Raw genomic sequence first — 27,209 nt, 5'->3', positions numbered from 1 at the left:
ATTTTCAACATCAACAAGGGTGACTGAAAGGTCAAAACCATAAAAAAAAGACAAAGAAAGATAACAAACAAAAGACAAACAAAGCCAAAGCAAGGAGGTTCAAAGCTTGACCATCCATAAGTTTTTCTCATCAAAGATTTGCGTTATTTGTACATAATGATAATATTATACGAACACTCCTACCAACAACAAAGGTGGAACACATGCCTAAAATTAGAGAAGGCAAGTTCATTTGCAAACTTCATTTACTTTAAACAACAAACTGCACTGTAAAGGAACAATTCCTGCCTACTTTGTCACTGTGAGAAAGAAAGATGTTAACAGAGTGGAATCAGTGTTTTCAAGAAACAAAGCCAAACATGTCTTTCAAAAAGAAAGTGCATATGATAAACAGCAACTCAGCTGTAACCCAGCTTGCTTTTTTGAGGGGGAGGGGAAGCAGGGATGGTAAAGTGGTGAGACCTCTTGCTCTTAGCATACTTGTTGTAATGACTTACTCCCAAAAACTGTAAGGACATGCAGTTTACCATTCAGGGAACTAAGCATAAGCTAATACTTAAACCATCTCTAGCCATTCAGAAATTTTAGTAGGGCTTGACACAACCATGACACAGACTTGAATCAATAAATAATCCTTTGTTGAATTTACAAACCACTGCTATTGAAATATAAATATGGTTAACAGCAATAAAAATACCAAAGGTTGCACAAATTTATCAGAGGGTAAACAGAGACAATTTGAGCGGAATATTTGTCATTTTTGGTTTTCCTGAATCATACTGGCAATTTTAGCAAACAGGATCTTCTCCCCCACATTTTCAAGTTGCTGCTGGCATTTTGATCATCCTTGTTGGCCTCCTTTCCAACAAGAAACAGAATTTTGGTTCCTCCAAAACATAATAGGACTTTTCCATGTTATCAAAGAAAAGTCTCGTTTTTCATTGCAGTTAATTCAAATTTATAATTAGATGTGATTAAGGCTAAAAATGCAGACATTCCAATGAAACAAACCATTGGCTGGTGTTATCAATTTTAGACCATTGGCACTTGCAGGAAAAATACAACTAAAATTCCAAGTCCTTTAGCTGTCAAACAAGTGAAAAACTTGAACTGTCCAAGAATTAAACACAGTAAAAAAAACTTAAAACCACTAAATTAAAGTAAATACCTAGAATAGATTTGATCCTCTAAAATATCTCTAATCTTACGTAAATATTTATTATGAACCAAAAAAACAAATTAATGTGAGTAGTGCAGATAAATATAGAAAAAAACAAACAAATACTTATAATCATATTTTCACAGAAAGAATTTTGTGGATCATCTTTCTAGCCACCAATGTATACTCTATCAAACTAATCATTTGGGGTTGCTACAATGCACGTGTTGTTAGCTGGACAGGCATCACTATTGTCGAGATGCATGTCATGTCACAGTTTGCACATGTTTGAGGACTTTTGAACAAACTGATCAAGATCAAGGATAGGAAGGTTCAATGCTAGTCAGTGCATTGTGTTCTTTTCTTACTCCACACTGTCTCTCTTCACCCAGGTGTATAAATGTGTGCTGGCGACATACTGCTGGGGGTAACCTGCGACTAGCATCCCATCCAGGAAAAGTAATGCACTTAATTGCTTTGTGCTACAGAAACCAGATTTAAGAATAGTGGAACCCTTTTACTTAGACCACCTTCGGGCCATGAAAATGTGGTCATACTATCAGGGTGGCAGGTGAACGAGGTTGTAAAACTAAGGAAATGACTGGAATTTCAATTTGCTCAGGGCACAAAAAAGTGGTCGTAATAACGAGATGGTCATATTAACGATGTGGTCGTAAAGCGGGGTTCCACTGTATGGCCACCAATGAACAAACTGAATCAGTTACGGTAAAAACCCACATACAAGAACACCCATTTTCGGGGTTCAGGCTGATTGGGTTCTTATATATCGGGTAGTTTAGGTGAAATCAGCCTGTAAGTGTTCTTAAGTGTTCTTAATTTTTTACGTCTAAAAAAATGTAATTTTCATGTAATTATAAGACTTTTAATTCCAAATACAGTTGTTGTACATTTGCCATACACAGCAAGTGAAATTACTAGCATTTATACAGATATTAGCTCAATACCACAGTAAAGCTACAGATACTGTTTGTTCTATTACACTGAAAAGGGAAGAGTTTTTATATATAAGAACAATTTTCAATTTTCAGGCTGAATGTGTTGTTATATATATGCTCCTTTTTTACCAAATGTCAGCCTGGGTGTTCTTAATCCACATGTTCTTGTATGCGGGTTTTTACTGTATTCCATTGGAATCTACCTTACTACAACTGTTGGTTAATGAGGTACTGTTACAATCCATGATTAGACAAACATGATGATGTCTGATTAAGACAGAAAATGATAATTTTAAGCTCAGTAAAATGAATAGAAAAGATGAAAAGTTGATAAAAATAAATAAATAAACAAATCACTTTATTTAAGTGCCAATGTCTTTAGCGCAGAGCACTAATTGGGGACACTTTCCAAATCGAATTAGAATTTAGGAAGTGTTGGCTCTTGAGGAGAGGGGAAAACTGGAGTACCCGGAGAAAAACCTCTCGGAGCAAGGACGAGAACCAACAACAAACTCAACCCACATTGGTGGGAGGCGAGTGCTCTCTCCACTGCGCCATCCCTGCTCCCCTAATCCCCTAATCTTGTCACAAGCATTGAAAAAAGAAAACATCTAAGATACTCTCATAACTAGACTCATATGTAGCAGGCAACCTGTATACTGCTAGGATCAGCCCTGTTGAAAGTGGCATGTGCCGGTAAAGAGATATAAAGGTAGTGAATTAGAAAAGATGAAATTTTTATCTCGTCACAACAGACAAAAAGAAAACTATGTTTTGAGTCTGTAACTGGAGTCAAACCCATGACGTTATACACACCAAACAGATACAGTCAAATTAAACCCTCCACATATCAGTCGCATATGTGACTGATGAGTGGAAGGTAATTGGTTGGATTTCCATCGCAGACAAATATTTTTTCTGTGTCCTGTTCTTATGACAAGATGAACATATTTTCATAAATTCTACGACAAAATGTAGTGCAACAGTTAGCAAAGAGTAGGCACTGTTGTCATGTGCATAAGCTTACACCTTATGTCAATGTAACCATGATCATCTTGAGAAATCACAAACTCTGACCAGATATTACTATCTCTAACAGCATAGCAAGTCAGATTAATTAAAAGCAAAGGTAGAATTACCTATGGACAAAAGATGGTCAAGAGCTTTTGTAGGTCTAAATGAGTTTTCCGTTAAATGTGATAAGCCTAAATCTTAAGGGTAGACACAACTTGAGAACCAGCAGTTGTAAGAAGATAGCAAAAGGTTAATTTCAGTGGAAACAGAACCATTTTTGGGCAACACCAAGTAAACACCTACTGTAAACACCATCTTTGAACAACAAGCCAATTCAAACAGACTGCAAATGAAACAGTTTCAATAATTGCAAGATGAAGAAACTGTCTGTGGCCATGACCTTGGCTTAAAAAAAACTTTGAGATAACTTAAGAAATAATCATGATGTCATGTACAGTATCGTAAAATGCCCTTTTATATATATCTATGGTAAACATTCTTAAAAAAAAGACAAAATATTCATAACAGATGGCAAAAGATTAACATGTGAAAGCGCAAAAGTCATCTACAGACAAAAAATCTGACTGAAAACCTTCAACGAGGTGAATAAATTCCAAGTAACCTATGTAAAATAGTATAACATTGATCAAGATTTCTCAGCCAGTAGAAATTAAGATCAGATAATTTTACAGGAACAGCAGCCTACAATTTTCACAAAATGGTATTTACTTATTATGTGGTAGTAATAAATTATATCACTTTTTGGCGACAGTGTATGAAGTTGGGATTGCATCACTAGATGAAGGTTCAAAAGTAAAAAACACATTCTTCCAGTATAATTATTTGTAATTAACACACTACAGTAAAAGCATTGGTTACACACTAAAATTTAATTCAAATCACATGGTTCAATCTGGTTAAAGGCAATAACGAGTAACCGATTTCTTAGTAGCCTGAAATTTCCAAATGAAGTGGAAAGACTCTTAGCTGCCATCTAATAATTAATATTAATATGAAGCTCTCATTACCTGATCTATGCTTCCTAGCAGAACTATATCAGCCATTCTAACTGTATCCTCAATAAATGGATTCTTTCTCATTTTGTGTCATAACAGATATCCAAGCTCAGTTTACAATAAGATGAGGTCAAAATAAAGTCAATCTAGAAGTCAAAATGTCTAGAGCTGTTTCAAAAGTGCCACATGTATCACAGTCACAACAGGGCAAGCGGTGCGGAATGAATTCAAAACATTCCCACGCCTACTCCCATCAAAATTCAGGTGATGAGGAAAAACTGATGTAACCAATTTCCGGGAAACTTGCTTCACATACATTCCATCTGACAAAAAAGTGAGGTCACAGCAACATCCAACTATCCTTGTAAAGTAGTTCATTTTTCTTACATATAAACTGATTGGTGCATCATTGAACACTTTCAAGTAAAAACTGAAGAACAGCCTGAATAGCCCTGCAAATATTGTAACAGTGTGTACATAAACAACAAAATTGAGAATGATGCATAAGTCAGTAGATGACACAGTGCTCCTGCCAGGAGTCAAACCCAAGACCTTCCAATATTACTAGTTCGGATGCTCTACTGCTGAGCTACAGGAGACACATGGGAGCTAACCCAAACTACACCGTAGTAATTGGAAGGTCTTAGGTTTGACTCCTGATCGGAGCACTTGGATTTTCTTTCCAAGTATGCCTGTGTCATTTACAGATTAATACATCATTCTCATTTATTCATCAGGCTTAACATATTCCATGGCACTATTTCCATTGCGCATAATAAAATTGTTGTTCTTGTAGCATATGTGTAATTCAAATTTATACAGAGTGTATTCAGTATGTCCTTGTAGCATGTACAGTGAATGGGTTAATATACCTGAGTTTTTCTAACATGGTGAAGGGGGAGGGGAGGGAGACGGCTTAGAGGGGTACTGTCACAGCGATTTTGCTGTATTTTGGTCAAAACTGCTCAACTTTTTAAGAATCCTTTTGCTAAGATGAAATTATGGAATTGCTGTAAGAGCGCCAGGAAGAAAAACTTAAGAGATTTAGCCAGGGAAAAACAAGCTACAAGCAATTTTTAGTGACTTCTCCACAATACACAAGTAAGAACTTGAAAACATTGGCCAATCTTTTCAAATTGTAATCCATTTCCATCCTAGCCATCCACAGCCAAACATAACTAACACTAATTTCCGTGCACTAGCTGGATTGTTGTTAACAAAACTGAACCATAATTTCACCATTCCATCGATTCCAATCTGTTTTTCTGGCTACTCAATATAGGTGACACATGTATCAATATAGGTGCAGTAGCTGGATTATTGTTAACAAAACCGAACCATTATTTTGACAATTCCATCGATTCAAATACGTTTTTCTGGCTACTCAATACAGGTGACACCACCCCTTTAGTAGATTTTTCCAGTATATCTGAATTCATGAATTCCCTAATTAAAGTAAGGTAGCCGTGGCACATGATGGCACGTACTACAGACAAATTCAGCGAAATGGGAAGTTGTTTCAACATTAATTAAATTAGGTCACCACATATTTAGGAGAATGGGGTCAAAATGGCGAAGCAATTTAAAATGATTTGGGGTCAAAATAGCAAAGCAATAAATAAATGAAACATTCCAAAACATGCTATCACCATTAAAGGAACATAAATATAACAACCTTATTAAATGTTGGCTTATTGTTTACCCTTTAAGCCCTACAAGTGATCAGCATTAAATTTCTCCTTGTAATATTGATGCTTATTCAACCCCTGAGGTCATGAGAATTACAGATATGATCACCCAAGGTGAATTTTCTTGATATTTTAATGTCTTCTCCACAGTACTTTTATAAGAAAAGTATGGGGGCAAGATAGGAGTTTAAGTGTTAAGTTAGGTCACAAGCAGACATGAGATAGGACAGTTTACACACCAAAGATAGACTTGTAGATAACAATGACACCACTAATTATACCCTTTCACTTCCTTAATGTCATTAATTTTTGTCTTTTGCAAAGGGATACGGCTGGTATAATAATTATATTTTTTTGGTAATTTGTTGTGCAATTCTATAGTACTATTGTATTGTTACCCTGCAAAATTGTTTCACTCTTGTGTAGCTATTTGTATGTCAGAAAAGTGTTGTAGATAACAATGACCCCACTAATATTATACCCTCTCACTTCCTTTATGTCATTAATTTCTGTCTTTTGCAAACGGATATGGCTGGTATAATAATTATATTTTTTTGTAATTTGTTGTGCATTCTATAGTACTATTGTATTGTTACCCTGCAAAATTGTTTCACTCTTGTGTAACTGTTTGTATGTCAGAAAAGTGTTGTAGATAACAATAGACCCCACTAAATATACCCTTTCACTTCCTTAATGTCATTAATTTCTGTCTTTTGCAAACGGATATGGCTGGTATAATAATTATATTTTTTTGTAATTTGTTGTGCATTCTATAGTACTATTGTATTGTTACCCTGCAAAATTGTTTCACTCTTGTGTAACTGTTTGTATGTCAGAAAAGTGTTGTAAATAACAATAGACCCCACTAATTATACCCTTTCACTTCCTTAATGTCATTAATTTCTGTCTTTTGCAAACGGATATGGCTGGTATAATAATTATATTTTTTTGGAATTTGTTGTGCATTCTATAGTACTATTGTATTGTTACCCTGCAAAATTGTTTCACTCTTGTATAACTGTTTGTATGTCAGAAAAGTGTTGTAAATAACAATAGACCCCACTAATATTTTACCCTCTCACTTCCTTAATGTCATTAATTTCTGTCTTTTGCAAACGGATATGGCTGGTATAATAATTATATTTTTTTGTTATTTGTTGTGCATTCTATAGTACTATTGAATTGTTACCAAGCAAAATTGTTTCACTCTTGTATAACTGTTTGTAATTGTCAGTAAAGTGTTCTTTTTAATAAGCACTTTAACACTGAGCTTAATCTCAAGTTGACTAGCTGTGTCATGAATAGATCAAGAATATATTAATATAGTAGCTTCTTTGTCCATAGTTCATGGATGATATATATCTTACCCTAAGGTTGTCTGATTGGCAATGACAATGATTGGATCAGAAGATAGCCAAAAAAGCAGCGTAAACAAAGCTGTCGAAAAGTAAATGTGTTGTCCCACTGTATTTATTAATTAAGGAAATCAACAAACATGCTTTCCAAAGTTGAAAATGTTGAACCTAATTCCTTTAAAAGGCAAAACATATTGTAAAGAAGACAAAAAGATGATTTTTGGTTTCTCTTACTTTCCTAGAAAAGATTAGAATTTCTTCCGGTATACGTCATCACGTTGGTTTCATGCAACGTGCTTCGTCAAATGATCAATGTTTATTTTTAGTTAATTTTTGTCATTTTGCTGCCATTTTTATATTCTCTAAGCCATTTTTTTAAATCATTATGATGTCCTGAGACTAATAACCAATGGATTAAACAAACAGCCACTGTATTTATTGAAACAATCAAATGAATCTAAAACATGCTTTCCAAAGTTGAAAATGGTGAGACTATTTCCTTTAAAAAGGTAAAATATCTAAAAGAAGATAAAAATAGGCTTTTCATTTCTCTTCCTTTCCTAGAAAAGATTATAATTTTCTTCCGGTAGATGTCATCACATTGATTCCATTTGAGTGTGTTTTATATCCAATGATCAATTTTATTTTTAGTTTATTTGTCATTTTACCGCCAATTGTTTATTCTCTAGGGTAAATGTTATTGAGTCTTTTAAATCATTAGTGAGTACAACGCTGTGAGACTAATGACTAAGAATGTATTTTATGTGAACACAAACAATCACATAGCACAAGGGAGATCTGATATTTGCATCAATGGATGAAACCTTAATAAAGTGTGAACATTTAAAGGACACTACAACGCAGAACTTTCCTTCAGCACAAGGTGGTTCTAATGCTTCAATTTGTGGGTGAAATCCAAAAGTGTGAACATTCAAATGAAAGCTACTGAGCAGTACTCTCCTTTGATGCTGTTTATTATGCTGTATGAGGTGGTTCTGATGTTTGAATTTGTAGATGAAATCCTAAAGTATGACCACAAAAATGTAAACTGCTGAGCAGCAATTTTTTTGGAACTGTTTTCCATTCTTTTCAGAGAGGAGTTTTTTTTGGTTTGTGGATGAACCTTCTTTTGCTTGTATGGGTTTTAAGCCTACGCAACAAAACAAACTTTGAGGAGATACTATCCTTGCGTTTGACAGCTATATAAACCTGTCATTTCTACCTATTAATACCTGTGGCACTTAATCAAGTTTACAGTATTAACTGCCCTTCGCATGATTTGACTAAATATTTGAACAGAAAATAAATTGGTGTGTAGAAAAGCAACCACATTGTCTAAAAATCACTGAAGTTTGCATTGAGTTTAAATTCAACACTGGAAGTGCATGTACACTTGAAATTATGTACAGGAAGTACAATTATGGATAAGGAATATTCCATGAAAAAATGCGCTTGAGCCGCATGCACAACAAAAGAGGAATGAATTTCCCCTTGTACAAAGGCAATTGAGATTAAAATCTAACGACACAAGGAAAAAGAAGAAATATTTGAAGCCATTAACTTACAATGTAGCTTACTGTTCTGGTCTGAAAACAACTTAGCTGTTTTCTTTTTCGTAGAAATGACATTGAAGGGTTGATATCCTGTGTGCTAACGTCACAAGAATTCCCCAAAGTAAGCACCATTTGGACTGTCCTATTGCACTTCAATTCGTTGGCAGTTTGAAGATAAAGCTCATATCCAACCATAGAAGTTCATAACAAGGTGTTATAGCCCCACTGGGCACACAAATGTACAGAAAATAATCCGGAAAATGGCCATGCTTGTTACGCAGGAATGCAGTCACTGTTGTGGGTTGACAAAAATATGCATTCAATGTGTAGACTCCATGTGTAACTCAATATCCCGGTTTATAAGGGATGAGCCAAAGGTCTGTCTTATGTTTGACAATTGGAAGTGACAACAGCTTTGTATGTGATCGCATGACTGAATTTCCTAGGAATGCGCCAGACAAGATGCCTTTTCAACATGGCGATGACTTTTGCCCCTTTCCTTGAATTGAGTTTCACCACAAAGACAAAATATAAACACAACTTTTCCATCTTGAGGAATGGAACATCAACGGGTAGCTCAATGATCAGATAAACAGTATTTTCACAGGAAAGATTTAAAATAATATTTAACTAAGACCATATAGTATTTCACTTCTTAAGCTTTCTGGAATGTAAAGCACTGATGCCTAAAGAAATCTATCCTAACGAGATTAAGTTGCAGATATTTTTTATCAGAAGATCCAACAGATTAAAAATCTTGTTTGGAGAACAATATTATATCTTGCAGCTGTGTTGAAATTGAAAAGAAGGAAAACTGAATGACAAATACACAGACTGTACGAGTAATATTTGCAGATTACTGGCAAAAGATAACGACATCATATTGAAGCGCCAAAGACAACAAGAAAAAAAGTAAGACTTGCCAAAGAATAAGAAAAATCTCTAAATAGTCTCCTTTTTCTTTTCCTTCTAAAATTATAAACATATATTTTGTACTTTTTATTCTGAATTTCCTCACTTCTATTCTGCCTTAATTTTCTTTTAAAACCGGTACAAAAGAAGATGTACCAGTAAGTGATGATTTGGCTTTGGTAAAATTTCTTTGACAGAGCTCTGATGTGAGCAATAATACAGGCTGGCTCTTGCATCAGAAACGTATAGTTCCATGTTTACTTTGAGATTTGAGGAATTCACCCAAGAAGCTGATGACTTTAGCTTGAAAGCTGAACCAACTCTGAACTGTTTTAAAGTGATGTTTGAAATGATTTGTTTAAAGCTAAACAAAAGTTCTAACATAACAACAACTATCTTAGCCAAACCTGAGTCTAAAGGCTAGTTATCACAGAGAAGAAAAGAAATATGGAACTATGTTTTTGGCACAAGAACCAGTCTGGGTGCATGCCAAATTAGGGCAAGTTCAGAGAAATTTGAATGCCAAGGCCAGATCATCACTTGTGTGTTTTTTCACAGAGGCCTTCAATTTATTGTCATCATCCTTGATTCCTATCGATTCTCGATAAGCAACTGTGAGCAAAACAGCTGCAACTATAAAAATTGAAAAGTTCAAAGTTGAAGCTAATAGATACGTACTGAATGAACTTACATTTATTTTTGTCAGGAATGCCTAGACAGCCGTACTTCACGATAACACAGTTCAAAATAAACAAAACGATTTATTCTAAATTCTCTGACAATTACACTCATGGTTCATACACCCACAGCGGCTCGCTTCAATCTTTAATACATTGGGCAAGGTTCAAGTTCTCCTGATGCCCTGCTATGCAATGAAATCACTAATCACTTTCAATATTTGGAAAGTCTCCATCAATGATTCTTTATCTTATTGATCAAAAACTAGCAATTTCAAACAAACAAAATTAACAAGAAAGTGTCAAGCTGTCATGCTACCCACTACAATTTCTCAACATTTTGTTGATTGACCTGAAAAGGGCCAACTGGCAAGGCTTATTTTAGCAGTGGAATCAATTATTTAAAGAAAAAAGTACATGAAACGACTTGAAGGTTTACATTCATTTGTGCGAACTGCCAACAGGATGCCCAACATAAGTGTGTGAGATAAGTTTCTTCTACTGAATTATCGTGAACAAATTGCAAGAAATTGAAAGGAAATTGACTCTAAAGCAAACAGGACATCTGAGGGGGCCATAAAGCAATATAAAGACAATACAGTCAACTCTCTCATAGCGACCACTTCTCCAAGCGACCACCTCCCGTAAGCGACCACTTCATAAACAACCGTTTTGTTTCCCAGTAAAATACTGTTTCAAGAGCTCTCTCGTAAGTAACCACCACTCAAATCCATGCAACCACTTTTTAGGCCAGAAATTTGACATGTTCTTTTGTTTTCTGTTTCCGGTAAGCGACCACCCAACATACATGTAATCATGTATGATCGTTAGTAAATTATAATTACTCAGAAGTGATAAAAGTTCAATTTTTAATGACGCTACCCCGGACTGCTGACAGATAATAAAAGTGGTCTGTTCAAAAAGGTCAAACAAAGTTTCATGCCAGTGGTTTCAATGTTTTCCTTAAGCCAAGGACTAGAAAATGTCATTGTCTCCGTAGAAAATGTAACTATTTGCTTAATTTTATGTAATTAATTAATCAAACTAGCTAGTATTTGGCTTATTTTGTTGATCTTTCCTGTAAGCGACCACCTCCCGTAAGGGACCACTTTGTTGTGCCACGTGGGTGGTTGCTTAAGAGAGAGTTGACTGTAATTTGTTTTGCCATACTCCTGACAGATTTTTCTACCACTATGATTCACAGCTTCATATCAGTAAATAAACTTGTACTCATATTCTACAATAATAATACTAATACTAATACTAATAATAATAATAATAATAATAATAATAATAATAATAATAATAATAATAATAATAATAATAATGGACTGCCTGTGATTTGTTGAGACAATTTGCAAAACAATTGAATCTCAAAAAGCATAATTAGTAAAGAAGACTTTATTTAAAGAAAAAGTAAATATTTAATAGTAAATTCATAAAAAAGACAAGAAGATGATTTGATATAACAAAAAGTTATTCAGTGCATTTAAGAGCAAAGTGAGTGTAATAATATTTAATCTAAAAGCTGCATGGTACACCATAATAAATTATCATACTGACAAAATAGAAGTTGATCTGTGGCGATGATCAAAGCAAGTATCAACGTCACACCCAAAATTTTGCACAATTGAGGAAAACGACTTGTAGTCAACAAAGGCATAAAATTGAGGTACAGAATAACATGGCACAGAAAGGGGCAACATCGCCTAAATTATTTGCAAAAATTTCAAATTTCTTAGCATCTTGCACAGGAAACCCAAGTTTCAGTGGTTATGGCCTGAAATACAGCATGCCTCAAACCTGGTGGCTTCACGAAAATAAAAGTAAATCCTGGATGAGGTCATTCCAGACATTTGACATAAGAGAATGAAAAGATGGGACAGACTTGTAATAAAATCCAATGGAATCTCTTTTTGGAAAGACTAATTAAACTGATGATACAATAATTCTCAGGAATGTATTATTAAAAAATGCACTGACATAAACACACCACATGATCTTCTTTACAAAAATCCAAGAAATTACATTAATCACATTGAGCAACTTAGTGGTACATGTAACTACATCTGTAGGTAAACCCTTTTGAGAAGATTAAAATTATAAACAGTACTGCAGGAATGTACTGCTCAGTAGCTTTCATTTGAATGGTCACAACTTAGGATCTCTTTCACTGAGTAAAAAATGAAAGCTCTATTACACGAGCCAAGCTTTGTATTCAGGGTAGAAAGGATTAACCGTAGACTATTGTAAAAAAGATAATCAGTTTAATTTGTCTCAAAACTGTGATCTACTTATCTTTGTTGATCACTATCACAGTACTCTTATTATTGACAGACGTATACAAAATGCCATGAGATTCAGGGAACAAGGGGAGGGTGCATCGTAAAGAAACAAAGGTGACCGGCCACACACTTTTTGCTTACAGCATGAAACACTGCCATACACAAAATTATAACCCTTTAAATCCTAACAGTGATTAGCATCAAATTTCTCCTTTCCAATTGGAAAGAACTGCTCAGAAACTTTCATTATTTTGAATGGTCACACTTTAGGATTTTGTCCACAGAAGTACCAGTAAACATGCCTAACCCAAAATAATGCCAGTGGACATAAAAATTAATGGTACCTCATAGAACAGTAAGTCTTACCCTGGAATGATGCTTAGACATTGCAGACTCTGACAAAACCATATCCTGTTCACCCATAAGGAAATCAGAGACACTGTGGACAGTGAAAACAAATCAATCCTTAATGACAGAGTCAACAGAGAGTATGGACTGTGCCTCTTTTCACAAACCAGTTCCTGGTGTGTGGAAATCATATGAAGCACTCTTCTTTGTGTCTGATACATAAATTTACATGACATAATACTAGTTATAATAATAATAAATTAGATTTATATAGCGCTAAAATAATAAAATATTCTAAAGCGCTTTACAATGAAGCATGTATAAAAAATAGAATCATTTAAAAAAATAAAAATAAAAACATATATGATTAATAAGATGGATCGACCCCTAATTTAAAAAAGTAAGTCTTCAACTTTGATTTAAAAACAGTCGGAGTTAGACTTTGTCGTATTTTTCAAGGGAGATTGTTCCAGAGAAAAGGGGCCGAGTGTGCAAAGGAGCGATCACCAAATGACTTGTGGTTAGATCTGGGAACGGCAAGGAGGCTATGGCCATTTGAATGCATAAGATAAGTGCCTGGGTTATTCTTACTTGCACAAATTCTTTTTATCACATATCAGCTGTCATAAGTTTTCAGCCATACACTGTATCTGTAACAAGCTTGTTACCTTGAGTAAAATACACCACACAAGACCACCCATGTATCAAGATACTATCAAGGGTATTCAGCTATAACAGGCATTCTCAGCTATGGCCCTTATTAAGGTCCCTCAGATTTGGGTACCAGTCAAGATTGAGTGAGAACAGGACTTTCCAAATTAATCCAATTTATGTACTTTTGATGATAACTTGCCAGACCGATCATGTTTCTAGAGTCAGTCTCAGTATCTGCTGGTAAGGAAAGAGCGCGAGTTCTGAGGAATTGATCTTTTTGAAAAACAATATTTTTAGTGACTACTCTACTGACTACTCAGCTACATCACCATACCTTCGCTGTAACTAAACAATAAGGCCCATATCCAAACACCAACACTTCTCCATAGTCAACAGTCAGAGACAATAAATTTCTTTGCAATAACTTTCATAATTCCTATGCACTGATTGGCTCGTAGGTATTGTCTTTAAGAGCACAGACAATCAAAATGACATCAAATGCAACATGCACGCTTTCTGAACAGAAACTAAAGCCAATTCCACTTGTACGTTTTCCATGTTGTTGTAAAAAGCAAATCAACAGCAATTTTCTATGGTCTCTAGACCTTTTTCATAAATGGCGGCCAATAGAATTATTCTTTTGTTTTCATGAAAATAAGCCTTACTATCCTCGTCAGCATGTGCAAAATCCAAAGAATTTTTACTCTGAAATGGGGTAAGTAGCGCTAATTAACACACATTGGAAAGAATAATAAATCGGCCATAAAAATGATGCCATAAAATGTTCAAAAGTTGGCAGTGAAACCAGGAGCCGTTCCATTTGAGTTCTGAACTTCTTATGATGTCATTTTATGGTCTACAAGAGAGTAAACCTAAGAGAGAGAGGTTGACTTGTTAATTACCTGCTGCTAAAAGCCAGAGCAAGTTGGTCAATAGACTCGTAGAACTCATCCGGTGCTTTACTCGTGTCCTCATAGTTATGACTCTTGACTTTACTGATGAGTGTGCCAGCTGATGCAAGAATATCTGTTGAGTGAAGTGGCTGGTATTTGTTGAGGACTCCTTTAAGGACTGATAGCACCTCACCAAGGCGCTCATGAGCTTTCACTTCTGGGGGATCTCCTTCAGGGTTATCTGAAAAAAAAAAAAATGGTTCAATAATGTGTTAACTCTCACAATAAATTGTGAACATCTGGGACAAGATGATGAAGTTTAAGTGATTTTGTCAACATATTTTATGCATGTAATAATTTATTACTTATTAGGCCCAAATTAACATCTGAATATGATCAAATGCGCTGTACAACTATAACTACCAATAATAATTACAATAAAATATACTTAAGAATACCTAAAATTTAAAATCTAAATGTAACTATAACAGGCAAAAGCCCTCCTAAATAAATAAGACTTTATTGTTCATTTAGAAACCAAAACGTTATCAATGTCTCTGACACTTGCAGGCAGACTGTTCCACAATGTAAGGGCAGCTATTTGGAATGATCTGTCTCCCAGAGTTTTCTTCATTTTTCCTTTGGGTAACTGCAATAGTAGTTCTTCAGAAGAACGAAGCTGGTATTTACATATCTCTCATGTAGATATGTGATAAGCGTTTGCTTATTTGTCACTTTTTAAACCACCAAGGCCAAAGATTTTCAGCTGAAATGTCTTGCTAAGTTTTTTGATAAACATTTTGTTTTTAACATTTTTTACAAGTCAGAGTCACACACATTTTAGATTACATTATGTGATGAAAATGTTCAAATTAGCCTCCAGGAACACCTTAAGCCTCAATATCAACATCCATGTTCTCCTAACTGTTTGCTCCATGTTTCTTATGGTAATAGTTAGGAGAATTTATTTTAAACAACCATTTTCTTTGATTTATGAAGTAATCATTGATTTTTTTTTTTTGCCTTTGTTAACCCTTTAACCCCTAATATCAAAGAACAATTCTACTATCTTGTCCCCATACTTTTCTTACAAACTGCTGGGAAGAAGTTCTTAAAATATGAAGAAAATCCACCTTGGGTGATCATATCCTTAATTATCCTTGCCTCAGGGGTTGAAGGAGAAATTTGATGCTGATCACTGTTAGGGCTTACAGGGTGAAGTAGTGACATTGTTAGGGGAAATTTGATACTGATCACTATTGGGGAGTAACCAGTTAAAAAGCACATAACTCTGTTTCTGTTAAGTTCATTGTTATCAGACTGAGTTCTTTGACATTCTTACATAACCTCGAGTTTGACAGAACATTTCTGTTTAGGGATAGGAGAAACTAAGTTGTGTTGCAGTTTTGTTTTTTGTTAATTTTTCGACTATTTTTCTTTTTTGTGTGTGTGTTACTCGTGATTTCTCTACCTCCCCTAAATTTTACATATTAAATGAGATAAAAAGTTCGCTTAGGAAAGTACTCTAAGTCCTGTCCAAGAGCTTTCATCAATAGACTATAGGCGGCAAACGGTAAACGTTACTGAACAACCATTATGTTTAAGAAAAGTAGGTCACGTGATCAACTGTTGCAAAAGGCCTACTCTACTGTCTTGGGTCATTTTGGGCTGGCTGGGCTTCAATCATGATTGAATTACAATCAAATTATTGAAAAGTGTTAACATTTACAAATATGATAATTACTTCAAACAACCTCCCAGGGAGTATTTGATAGGATTATGACGTCAAAATCAGTCAGTATGACAGGATAAACTTCTCATGAGTTCCAAACGAATAATACAATTACATGTAGTTCAAACAAATAGAAAATCTGAACAATGAATGAGACAAATTGGAGAAAATAAGTACAGGAAATTCCTGTACTTATTTTCAGAGATAAGATGCAATTTAGTCATCAGCCACTCATCCCTATTTTCAAACAATAGCCCTCCTCTGGGAGAACCATGCACAGATGTAAAAACAGTACACAGTTATACATTGCATGTGTTTTCCTGACGTTTTAACAAAATTAGATATTTATATTTTCAAAAAAAAAATTAACATACAAATTAAATTTACTTACTTTAAATATTAAAATATTCACTTGGTTATAATTATTATTATATTATTATTATTATTATTATTATTATTATTATTATTATTATTATTATTATTATCTTGTTTTACTGTTTACATTCTGCCGTGTGGGTACAATTTTACAATTTCATTTATCTTAAATTTTAATCATTATAATTGTAATAATTGGAGATTTTATTATTCTTTCTCTGTTATCCTATTACATATGTAAAGTGCACTTGATTATTTTTTATGGAAAGTTGCCCTATATAAATTTTAATATCATCATTGTTTCTTCCAATCAAAAATAATAATTAACAGTAAGTTAGATAAATTTTTTCATAGCTTGCAAAGACATACACACTCTTTTTAACACATACAGCTGTTTATGGCAAAACCACAATAAAAGCAATAATTTATCACGATTACCTTGACAGTACTTGAAGAGGTTATAAAAATAATTATCAATTGTAAACTTGTGGAGTCTAGTCCCATCATGACTTTAGGTTATATTATTCCATTCATGATAATATTATTATTAATAGGAGATTCTCTTAACCACACAGTAAAACTAAAGCTATGAATCAACTGCTCTTGACAAATGTCACTTTTATGTTTGTGGCTAATTAAACAGATAAGAACTTGAATGTTTGAATGTCTCACAGAAATTACTTTACATTAGCAACTACCCCCGCCCCCTTAAGCAACCACTTTATAAATCTTCTTTGAATCATAGCAATTACTTTAGGGTATCCTGTAACAGACTGTTCCCTATCTTCATATCCCGAGACATGTTACTTATGAAAACTTAACAGTACATACAGTCAACTCTTGCCTTGTGAACAACCTGATAATACGGACAGCAACAAAATCCCCGGCAAAAATAGATTACAGATGTGTGGCTGAAATAAATTTCCACTTATATTGTGGACTCTTGCTATTAAGGTCACTAACTTGCGGTCCGGAGAGTGTCTGCAATAAAGGGAGTTGACTGTAGATAGCAGATAGATTGTCTATCAGACTTGCCGTCTATTGATGAAGCCCAGGTTTAAATCCCAAATTCTATTGACAGCATTTGAGTGTTACTTTACCACTACAGTACTTTTAATCCTTGCTCTAAGGATTTTAGCTGAGCCTCTAATCTGATCTGGTGTTCCTAACTCTTTATCATAGCTTTCTATTTTGCAGGGTTTTTATCTTTTTAATGTAACATTTTTTTTTTCATCTTATCATGGAGTTGTATTAGGATTTTTTTCTGTTATTGTTAGCGCATTTGAACATTTTAAGAAATTTGTGCAATACAAATTATTATTAAAATATATTTTTTAAATATAATTCCAATTTGAATCAAAACCCAATGACTGGATATTTGTAAGCTGTTCAAAGAAAAAAACTACCAATAATTGTAAGTTTCTTAATGGTCAGTTTAAGGTAGTTTTGTTTATAAGTGGAAGTCTCTTATTATTGGATTTGCTTGGACGAAGGGCTATCGTTCAAAACGTCAGCACTCGAATCTCTTTACAGAGGCCAATTTCCCTTCAGTTATCAACTCTGTTGATAAACCAAACATTCCTTTCTACCCCCCACCAACATAGCACCACAGTTTCTTTAGAAAATAACCCCCTTTATCTTATTTTAATGGTCTATATCAAGGCACTGTTAAAAGAGGCAATGTTTCTCAAACTTGCCAGCACATTGTTCTCATTAAGCCTTGCACTGAAAGTTGAAGAAAACTATTACATGCAGATGTTGAAATGCAACAGATGACTAGTCTACTATGGCTACAACTTGAATGTACAATTCTTTGATGCAAGACAAAGTTGCAAAGAGGGGTAGTGTAATGCAAAAAATTTCACCCCAACTCGTGCTGCAAGGCTGCAACAGAAGTTTATTGCAACTTGTAGAAAAACAAAGTAACAGGACCTTCAGTTATAGGCTCTTCCTCCTTAAAATCATTAGTCCTTAAAATAGCCAAATCCTTTCAATAATGATACCCTTTTTCCGCATGGGTAACACAGGGGTTTCCTTTCAGGCCGGATGCCGGACACAACGTCTGGTTGCTTGAGATGTAATGTCCAGTAGTTCACACCTGGTTCACACAGTAGTTCACACACCAATTAATCATTTTTTTTAGTGTGAAAATTGGTTTGTTTTGTATTCATTAATCAAAGATAGAGTTGACTATTTTGCGCACTTAAGTAACGCGCACAATCGGCAAAAAAGAGATAATTCCTGTCACATATAATACATCTACTAAAAAATCAGACAATTGCGCTCAGACTGTTAATTATAATTGCCAAATCATGATCAAACATTTCATTTATTTGTGAGTATTTTTTAATGCCTGAAAAGACCTTCCCGGTTAACCAATTCCAGTCCAGGGAATGCAGGAAATTGCATTTTAGAGAGTCCAATTTTAAAAATTTCCAAGGGAAGCATGCCCCCTGACCTCCATGAAAAAGAAGTTTGTACCTCCAGCAGTCAACGTTCACGCCTTTGGTGCTCAAGGCAGAAGCTAAAGCCCGCCCGTTTAACCTCTGAATCTGGTACGTTAAAATGCTACCGCAAACCATGGGGTAAAGGAAACAGCCACTAGCTATTATACAAGAAACTGGGTTAACAGAGAACAAGGAAATTGAGATGTTTCCAATTTCTTCTGTTTCTCATAATGCTTTTGACAATGCAATTCAGATCAAAATGAGATGAGGAAAGTGTGTTTATTTTTGATAATACTTATGTGGTTCACATTGTTACCTTCCACGCTTATTTCAAAGCTGCTCTCATCTGGAATGCTTGTATCGAAATGTTTCACTGGTGTGTTTAGCAATTGAGGTATTACGGAAAAAAGTAAACAATTACAACAAAGTCCGCGTACTTGCTCTGTGATTTTGTGAATGACTATAGCAAATCAATTCAAATGAGGTTTAGACAGTCAGCCATAGAATAAACATTCCTTTACTGTCATCTGAGGAAAAAGCCAAAGTTATGAAAACATTCTGCGAATTTATTTGATAACTTCACAGTTGGGCAATATCAGTGACTAAAAGGCCTCGTAACATATTCCTCAAGTTTTGATTTTAAAAAGACACAACAAATTGGCCATTTTACTGACTCTGTACCCTGCTAAACAAATTTCATGATGAAGTAAAACACGCTATGCAATCTCTCATTTCGTTTGTAATAATAACATAATGAACAAATTTTTTAAGTCAATATATTCAACTTATCGGGATAAGTTCCACAAAATCGAGCTTAAAACCCTCGACTTAGAACCTTTTAAACCTAAAAAAACGCTAGAGCGCCTAAAATCGTTTACACACGAGAAATCTACATGCGTTTCAGTTTGTAATTACGAAGCTAGTTTGCTGTTCTACTTTTCAAGAGTTTTGCGAACCAACCGCAAACAAACCACAAAACACGATGGTTAAATAATTTGAAAGCAAAATCTTACAACAGAATATGCTCTACTAAAGGTGAAATAAATAGCTAAAATTTAGGTTTCAAGAAGGGTAAAAGATAACAGTGCATGTCAAGGTTCGAAACGTAAATTCCGTGACAATCACAAAACTCGAGAATGCACAAAGAATTGCAAGATATCACTTCTTTCCTAACACATAATTTGAGGAGAAAATGTTCAATAAGGTCATTAAAACCAATCAAAGGCTTTATGTCTAAAATTCCCTCTAATTTTGATTACTAAAGAGAGACTTTCGCAGCTTAAATAAATTGTCTCGAATTGCGTGTTGCACGAATTCGGTAAGCTTATAATGTACAGTTTTTTCGAAATATTTCCCGTAGGAAAAGCTCGAATTCAACATGCATTGCAAATTCAAGGTAAGTCACATTTTGTACAGCTTCTTTAACTGCACGTTAAACAACGGTGAATAAAAGAAAATTGACTTTATACGTCTATACAACAACTACATGTCGTACTGGAGCTCGTAGTAAAAAATAAACGGGTAAGCTTACCTTCGCATTCAATAAAAGTGTTCCGTAATGAGCTAAGGGCTTCCGAAAACGTTCGAACGTGTAATGTTAAGGCAATGATATCCTCTTGGACAATCATTGGAACTTCTGCTGCTTCGGTATAATAGCTAGTCTCGCTGTTCACCGAGTTACTGCGATCAGTAAAGTTCACGGACGAAAATGATTCTCTGTGTAGGGAAGCTGTCACAGGTTTGGTGGGTTGACTTGTACTTCGGACATGTCGTATTCCATATCTTAAATCAGGCACCGACTGGCTCAGTTGAATATCTTCCAGTACCAGCGACCCGGCATCGGTGGATTTTGTCCTCCGAGTTTCTAGCGGTGAAGGAATGGGTGAAGAGCTTCGCTGAATTGCTCGCGAAGGATCGGCCGGGCTCGATGGGGGCTGCTTTCGAATGGATTCCTTCAGAACAACAAAACATTCTTTCAATAAATGCTCTTTGAAATAACCCAGATTGCACCACAGAAAAGCTACGAAACCTAAAAGCTACAAACCGGTGTCAATGGTCGTAGATATGGCGGCGATTGTGCATTTGAAGCCGGCGGCACTACTGAAGATCCTGGCTTCGGTTGTTTCTTCTTGGTGGAAGGAAGAAATATTGCTTTCACGGAGGTCATTTTAAAACCTCACAAATCCCGCCCTGTTGCCTTTCACGCCTCGCATTATCACACCATTGTGCAAAGAAGCAAAACTGATCGACATTCAAGACCGTATGAGGTCAAAATTTAACACTTTCACAAAGTCAAAAGACCCGTAACTTCTCCTTTCCCAGCGAGTGTTTGGAGAATGCCATTACGCTCGAACTTTGATTGACAAGCAGTGATGAAACCGCAAGCTTGGTCACGTGGTCAAATAGCATAAATTATTGGAATAAATTTACGAACTGCAGGAACAAAGACAAGTACCTTTGAGGAAATAGGAATTTTACAATTATCTCGAGGAATTTCTTCCAGTGACACTTAATTTTTGAACAGCAATAAATAGCACGGGTTCTGTTTCGAAAGCAATGAAAGATTTCAACAAACATTTCGTTTTCTGTTTACATAGTAATTTTGCCAGACTTAATGACGACGGACCTCTTCCAGACAAGAGTGTTTTCAAATGTTTCAGTCATTTATCGTGTCATTTCATTCCAATTTGAAGTGGTCAGTCACATACACGAAAGTATATCCCAAAAACACAGGTTAATATAACTCCAAACTACCGCGAACGGACAAAATGCGGGTTTAATAAGCGAAGGCATAAATTAAGGCTAATTATTAAAAGCATTTCCTTGATGAAATGAATTGCTACGGGCAATATTCTAAAAAAAAAAAAAAAAAAACACGCTGTCGAAAGCGATCCAATATCACGTTTTTCAGTAGCCTATAAATACAGCAGTTGTTTGTAAACAAGCCTTTTATAGTTTCCTTTGTTATAAATGTGTACTTTTCTTCTTTGGGCTCAACGCATCAATCATATAAACCCTGAGTTTATTTGAGAAAATAAATTGCTTCCTGATACTGTCATTTTGTGGTTTAGAAAACAAGTTTGCTTTCAGTATACATACAGATTCCGGGCAGGAGTCGAAAGCTAACTTGTTTTCTAAAAAGTTTGCTTAACTAAAAATACTTATATAGCGCATTATCCATAAAATGTTCTAATGCGATTTACAGAGTAAAATCAATCGAAGGCTTTCCTAAATAAAAAAGTCTTAACTTAAACCAAGAGAGGACTTTAAAGGAAGAGAGACTTGTGGTAGACCGAATGACCAAAGGAAGAGCGTTCCATAATTAAGGAGCGGCAAATATAAATGCACGATCACCAAGAGTTTTTGTTCGAGAATACTGAAGAAAAATTCCATCGTCAGTACTGCTAGAATAAGGTTGTAGCGAAACGCCGACTTGAAAGCTGAAATGAAGTCTGACAGGTAGGCACGTGCTAAATCATGTAAAACATTAAAAGCCAATAATTAAGAATATTTTACTCTAGTTAATCTATATTATATTTTTTGTATAGCTTTTATATTATATGATTTTCGTGTATGAACAAATAAATAAATAAATAAATAAATAAAAGAATAAATAAACAAATAAAATGGTTAGTAAAGGCGATTGAGCAGAGGCATTCAACAAGAACATGAATACTTAAAATGTTCTCGTTTGGAAATAATGTGATGGAATATGTTAAGCCTGGTGAATAGATGAGAATGATGTATTTAATCAGTAAATGCCACATTTACTGATCAAATTCATCATTCTCATGTTCTCCTTTGTTCCCTGGTCGTTTTGTGACCTTTTAAAGACATACAGTACTGTGCACATGCAAAGTAATACAAATTGAACTGATTGGATGCTTCAGTTGACAATTTCCAACTGAAAGTTGTAGGAAATTATGGAATTTAATTCCCCGAAATTATTACTCTGCGAGCAATAGTGGTTTGTCCACCGGACGTGGCGTAGCGTCCGGTGGACAAACCACTGCTTGCTCGCAGGGTACGAATTACTCGTTGGTTTTACGAGAACGGCTAGCTCTCACGAAATATTTACCGCAACGAAAAGCAAAGTAATTAGTTTTTTAGTGTTTAAGAAATTTTGAGCTGCAGATTTTCTTTTACAGATATCTATCGAAATAAACAGTTGGGTACTCCTTGAGATAACAAAATAAACATAAAAATACCTTATATTTTTTTCTTTTATACCTAAAAATCGCTGTACTAGAGCTTCAGGCTGGGCATGGTAAAGCAAGTCTTATAAGTGCTTTCAGTTGAGGCGTCCGACGACTTATTCCGAATTTCGATTAAGCGATTCCGATTTAAAAGACCTTCCCAACACTGATATCCACCGAAAATAACTGTTCGGTGCCTTGGTTTGAGAAAAGAAAATAAACAAAAAAATACATATATATTTTTATTTTATACCTAAATCGATTTTTACTATTCACTATGTATATGTCTGAGTGTCAGCACAGGATATAGTCAAGCAAGACTTTTCCGCGTCTAATCACAACTTCCATGGTATGACAATACTCGCCTTTTGAAGAGGAATTTTCACGGTGATTTAGCTGTATTTCGATCAAACGGCTCAAATATTTGACAAAGAACCTAGCTGTTTTGTAACAGGAAATTGCTCTTAAAACATCGGGAAGAAAATATTAAGGTTTTTCTCGTACGAAGAACAAACCATAACCAATTTTAACGACTTCTCCAAAATACACAGGAAGATCTTGAAAAATTTGGCCAATTTAGTGAAGGTGCAATCCACTTCCATAACATTACTGTTTGTAACTTTAGAAACTCTTGACAGTTATGCTGACATTCGGCACTCTTATTTCTGAATTAAAAAAAGTCATCTTAATTATAATTCAATCATAAATCATAATATTTTTCTTCACTTTTCATTACTTTTTACTCTTTTGACAAATAATGTATTCAAAACTGACTTTTTTAACGCCTTCAATTAGTAATTCGTTTACGTATGTCCTTAACACCGCCTGCCTAGTTTGCAGGCGGTGTTCATTTGTAAGTAACTTTTGGAAAACTTAATAAACTTGAACTTGAACTTAAACTTGAGCTTCCATCCTAGTTATCCGCAGCCAAACGTAATTAATAGTATTTTCTGTACATTAGTAGGGTTATTGTTAACAAATCTCTACCATTATTTTAACGATCACGATTCCATTGAAACAAATACGCTTTTAGGCTATTCATAGACACTTAATATAGGTGACACTGCTTCTCCAACTAATACCGCCATCATATAAGCATCAGCATCAAGAGTGTTTATATCAAGAATTCGAAGTAAGATAAGTGCCAACTCAGTTTTGGAAAATTATCAAGAAGTAAACAGTCACGCACAATCAACAGCTTTCGTTTGAATGATCACACATGAATGAAGATTCCATTTACGCATGCGCTCAGTACTGACCAATCATATCTTACGGCACATGCACACAGTAATAAATTATTCGGGAAGTCCGTCAACTTAGCTACAGGCAACAGGGGATGCCAAATGTTACTTACCATAGAATTTCTAAAAATATTGTAACTAAGCCAATTCAAAGGAGAGTATCTTCTAAGTTTGCTTCAGGGAAAATCTGAGGATAGTATTCAACCATAACTTAGGGACGGACCATTAGAAAAGTGATGGGGGGGGGGTGGGGAAAATACAAAAAAAAAATTCGTGCAAGCCAAAATGCCTGAAAAAAAAATTCTTGCAAGCCGAGACGGAAGAAAAAAAAATTCTTGCAGAAGGAGATTAAGGAATTATTATAGAAAATACCTTTTAGGGTTTTAATGACAAAAAAATTTCTTCCAGAATGCCCCAAAATGGCCTTTTTAATGTTTTGAAAATCTAAATTTTTTTGTGGAAGTTTGTTTTGTATGAACAACAAACCAACCTCACATTTTGTGGCGTGGCTGGAATTTTCCCTTACTACAACTCAGTATTTTGTTTTGTGTTTGTAACTGGTAGTAAACCCAATAATCACGAGCAATAGGTCAATTAGTTTTGAAGAAAAACGATTTTGTCAGTAAAACGCTTCCAGCATATCTGCTTATCCATAAAGCGCTTTATAGTTTTATTCGTTGGGCCACAGGGTGCTTTATGGTTACAAAATTTAAAAAACTGAGTCATTTTCAAGAAGTCCTCTTTTAAAAACGCTTGTAGGAGCATCTAGATTGAAGGACAAGTGTTCACTTTATTCACCACAAAATGCTCTGTGGCTCATTGTCAATACCACAAAGTGCTCTGTAGGCAAATTAAAACCGCACAAAGTGCTTTGTGATCTGGTGATCGAAAGTACTTTGTATCTTGTGAATGACTTGCTGTTTACTGAAGGATTAAGGCGGTCAATAATCGACATAGTTTTAAAATAATTTATGTTTAAAGCTTTTACTGCAAAAATCAGGATGTAGGACAAATTTGCTTTGAATATAGTACGGTGAACCCTTTCTATTAAAAAGACGCACATCGTCGGGACCGACTCCAACTGTCTGGCTTAGAGAGGTTTCGGGCTTATAAAAAGTAGAGGTATTAAGGTGACACCAGTAATACTGAGATAACAAGCTAAACCGATGCATAATGACTACACGCGGCTGTATTACGTCCGTCTGAAGTCGTGGGAGAGGAACACAAGAGGGAAGGGACTGCAAAAATGTACAGGGAAACCATGCACCCCACAAGGCTTCCTCCTTTCACACTGCATTTACATCTATGAGAAGCTTTTGCAGTAAATGTATCCTTTATGTATGTTTAGTGAAAATACAGTGTGTATGAGAAAGGCACACGTGGAAAGAATTGAATAGTTTCATTCATCAGCATCATGTTATAACGAAAGTGTTAAAGAGGCAAATTCTAGTAATAGTAGCACCAACACATAAATGAAACATTCTACAAAAATATATTTAAAAGAAGCAAGATCATACATATAAGTCTGATCATATACAAAAAATATCATTTGCATTTTAATCATTGTGATATAAAGTAAGAATCAACATTTCACTGTGCTAATGATACTCTATCGTGTATAAAATGAAAGGGGACTGTGTCTGTAGCAAAAGAGTATCCATGTAATATTAAGCAAAAACATTAACAATCCCACCATGAATTTGACTTTTAAATTTTAAGTAAGTTGAGATTATATACTACTTGAAGTGTTTGTTATGAAATATTTCATAAGATTTCTTGGCGCCAACAGTTTTGAAAAATTTTGAATCAATTCTTATTAAAATGTGTTAAAAAGTAAACAATCAATAAACAGACAGTACATGAAATTTGATTTAAATTATTTTAAAATGATGACCAGTCTTTTATTTAAGTATGAGGCTGATTTTACTACCAGCACTAGATACTAGGTTTCGTTGTTTTTGTTTAGTTTTGACCATTATGCTGTAATTTTTAGATATTGTCTCAGGGGTTAAAGGTAATCATTCCAAGCCCACAAAGTACAACTTTTTTTTAAAAATCCTTTATTTAATTTTTTTTTTCTGGAAAACAACAAAAAAAAAAAAATTCGTGCAGAGGGTATCAACTGAAAAAAAAATTCCTGCACAAGCACTGAGCATAAAAAAAAATTCCTGCAGACTGAAAATCCCCCACCCCCCCCATCACTTTTCTAATGGTCCGTCCCTTAATTGGACAAAAAGAAACACACCCACTGCGAAAGTAATGCTCAACAGGCACATCAGTGTTCCGATTTAAAAGCAAAGACGTGAGCATTTTATTCCCAGAATGTAGGATCCAAACTTATATTAGCGCCAGCTTGTGCTACATAACAAACAGAGCCTCACTTTGCAACGCCAGGATTTCATCCAAAGCCTACAAAAGAGAGCCTGTACAGCAAAATAAACCGTACCACGGGAAAGTACTGCTCTATAGAGTTAATTGCGGATTTTCTCCACAGACTAAAAAGTTAGAACTACCTTTCAGTATAAAAAATAGTACAAATGGAAAGTACTGCTTAGTAGCCAGTTTCAGTTTGAATGTAACATTTTAGGCTCTGTTCCACAGACTTAAAAATAAGAACTACCTTGTACAGCATAATCACCAGAAAATACTGCTCAGTAGATTTCATTTGAATGGTCACACTTTAGGATTTTATCCACAGACTTAAAAAT

The 27,209-nt window shown here is 34.9% G+C and overlaps 1 protein-coding gene across 5 annotated transcripts in view; it reads right to left on the bottom strand.

Annotated features, from left to right (window-relative positions):
• Positions 1-21,423, bottom strand: part of LOC146456905 (uncharacterized) — a 48,487-nt gene extending 27,064 nt beyond the window's left edge. For 2 of the 5 annotated variants that reach the window (XM_085092503.1, XM_085092504.1), the window contains exons 1-4: positions 21,109-21,423; positions 20,596-21,016; positions 14,520-14,751; positions 12,982-13,054 (exon numbers count right to left, since the gene is read on the bottom strand). In XM_085092503.1, coding sequence (XP_084948629.1) covers positions 12,982-13,054; positions 14,520-14,751; positions 20,596-21,016; positions 21,109-21,231 — 849 coding nt within the window. In that variant the 5' untranslated portion in view covers positions 21,232-21,423. Of the gene's footprint in view, positions 1-8,753; positions 8,937-12,981; positions 13,055-14,519; positions 14,752-20,595; positions 21,017-21,108 lie in introns of those variants that run through there. The other 3 variants (XM_085092506.1, XM_085092507.1, XM_085092505.1) reach the window with 2 other exon arrangements.
• Between the last annotated feature and the right edge of the window lie 5,786 nt (positions 21,424-27,209).

The sequence above is a fragment of the Pavona decussata genome, unplaced genomic scaffold (assembly GCF_977016875.1).
Source record: "Pavona decussata unplaced genomic scaffold, jaPavDecu1.1 SCAFFOLD_253, whole genome shotgun sequence".
In the NCBI taxonomy this organism is placed as follows: Eukaryota; Metazoa; Cnidaria; class Anthozoa; order Scleractinia; family Agariciidae; genus Pavona; species Pavona decussata.
The sequence above is the reverse complement of the archived record's forward strand: the minus strand, read 5'-3'. Positions and strand labels throughout refer to the sequence as shown.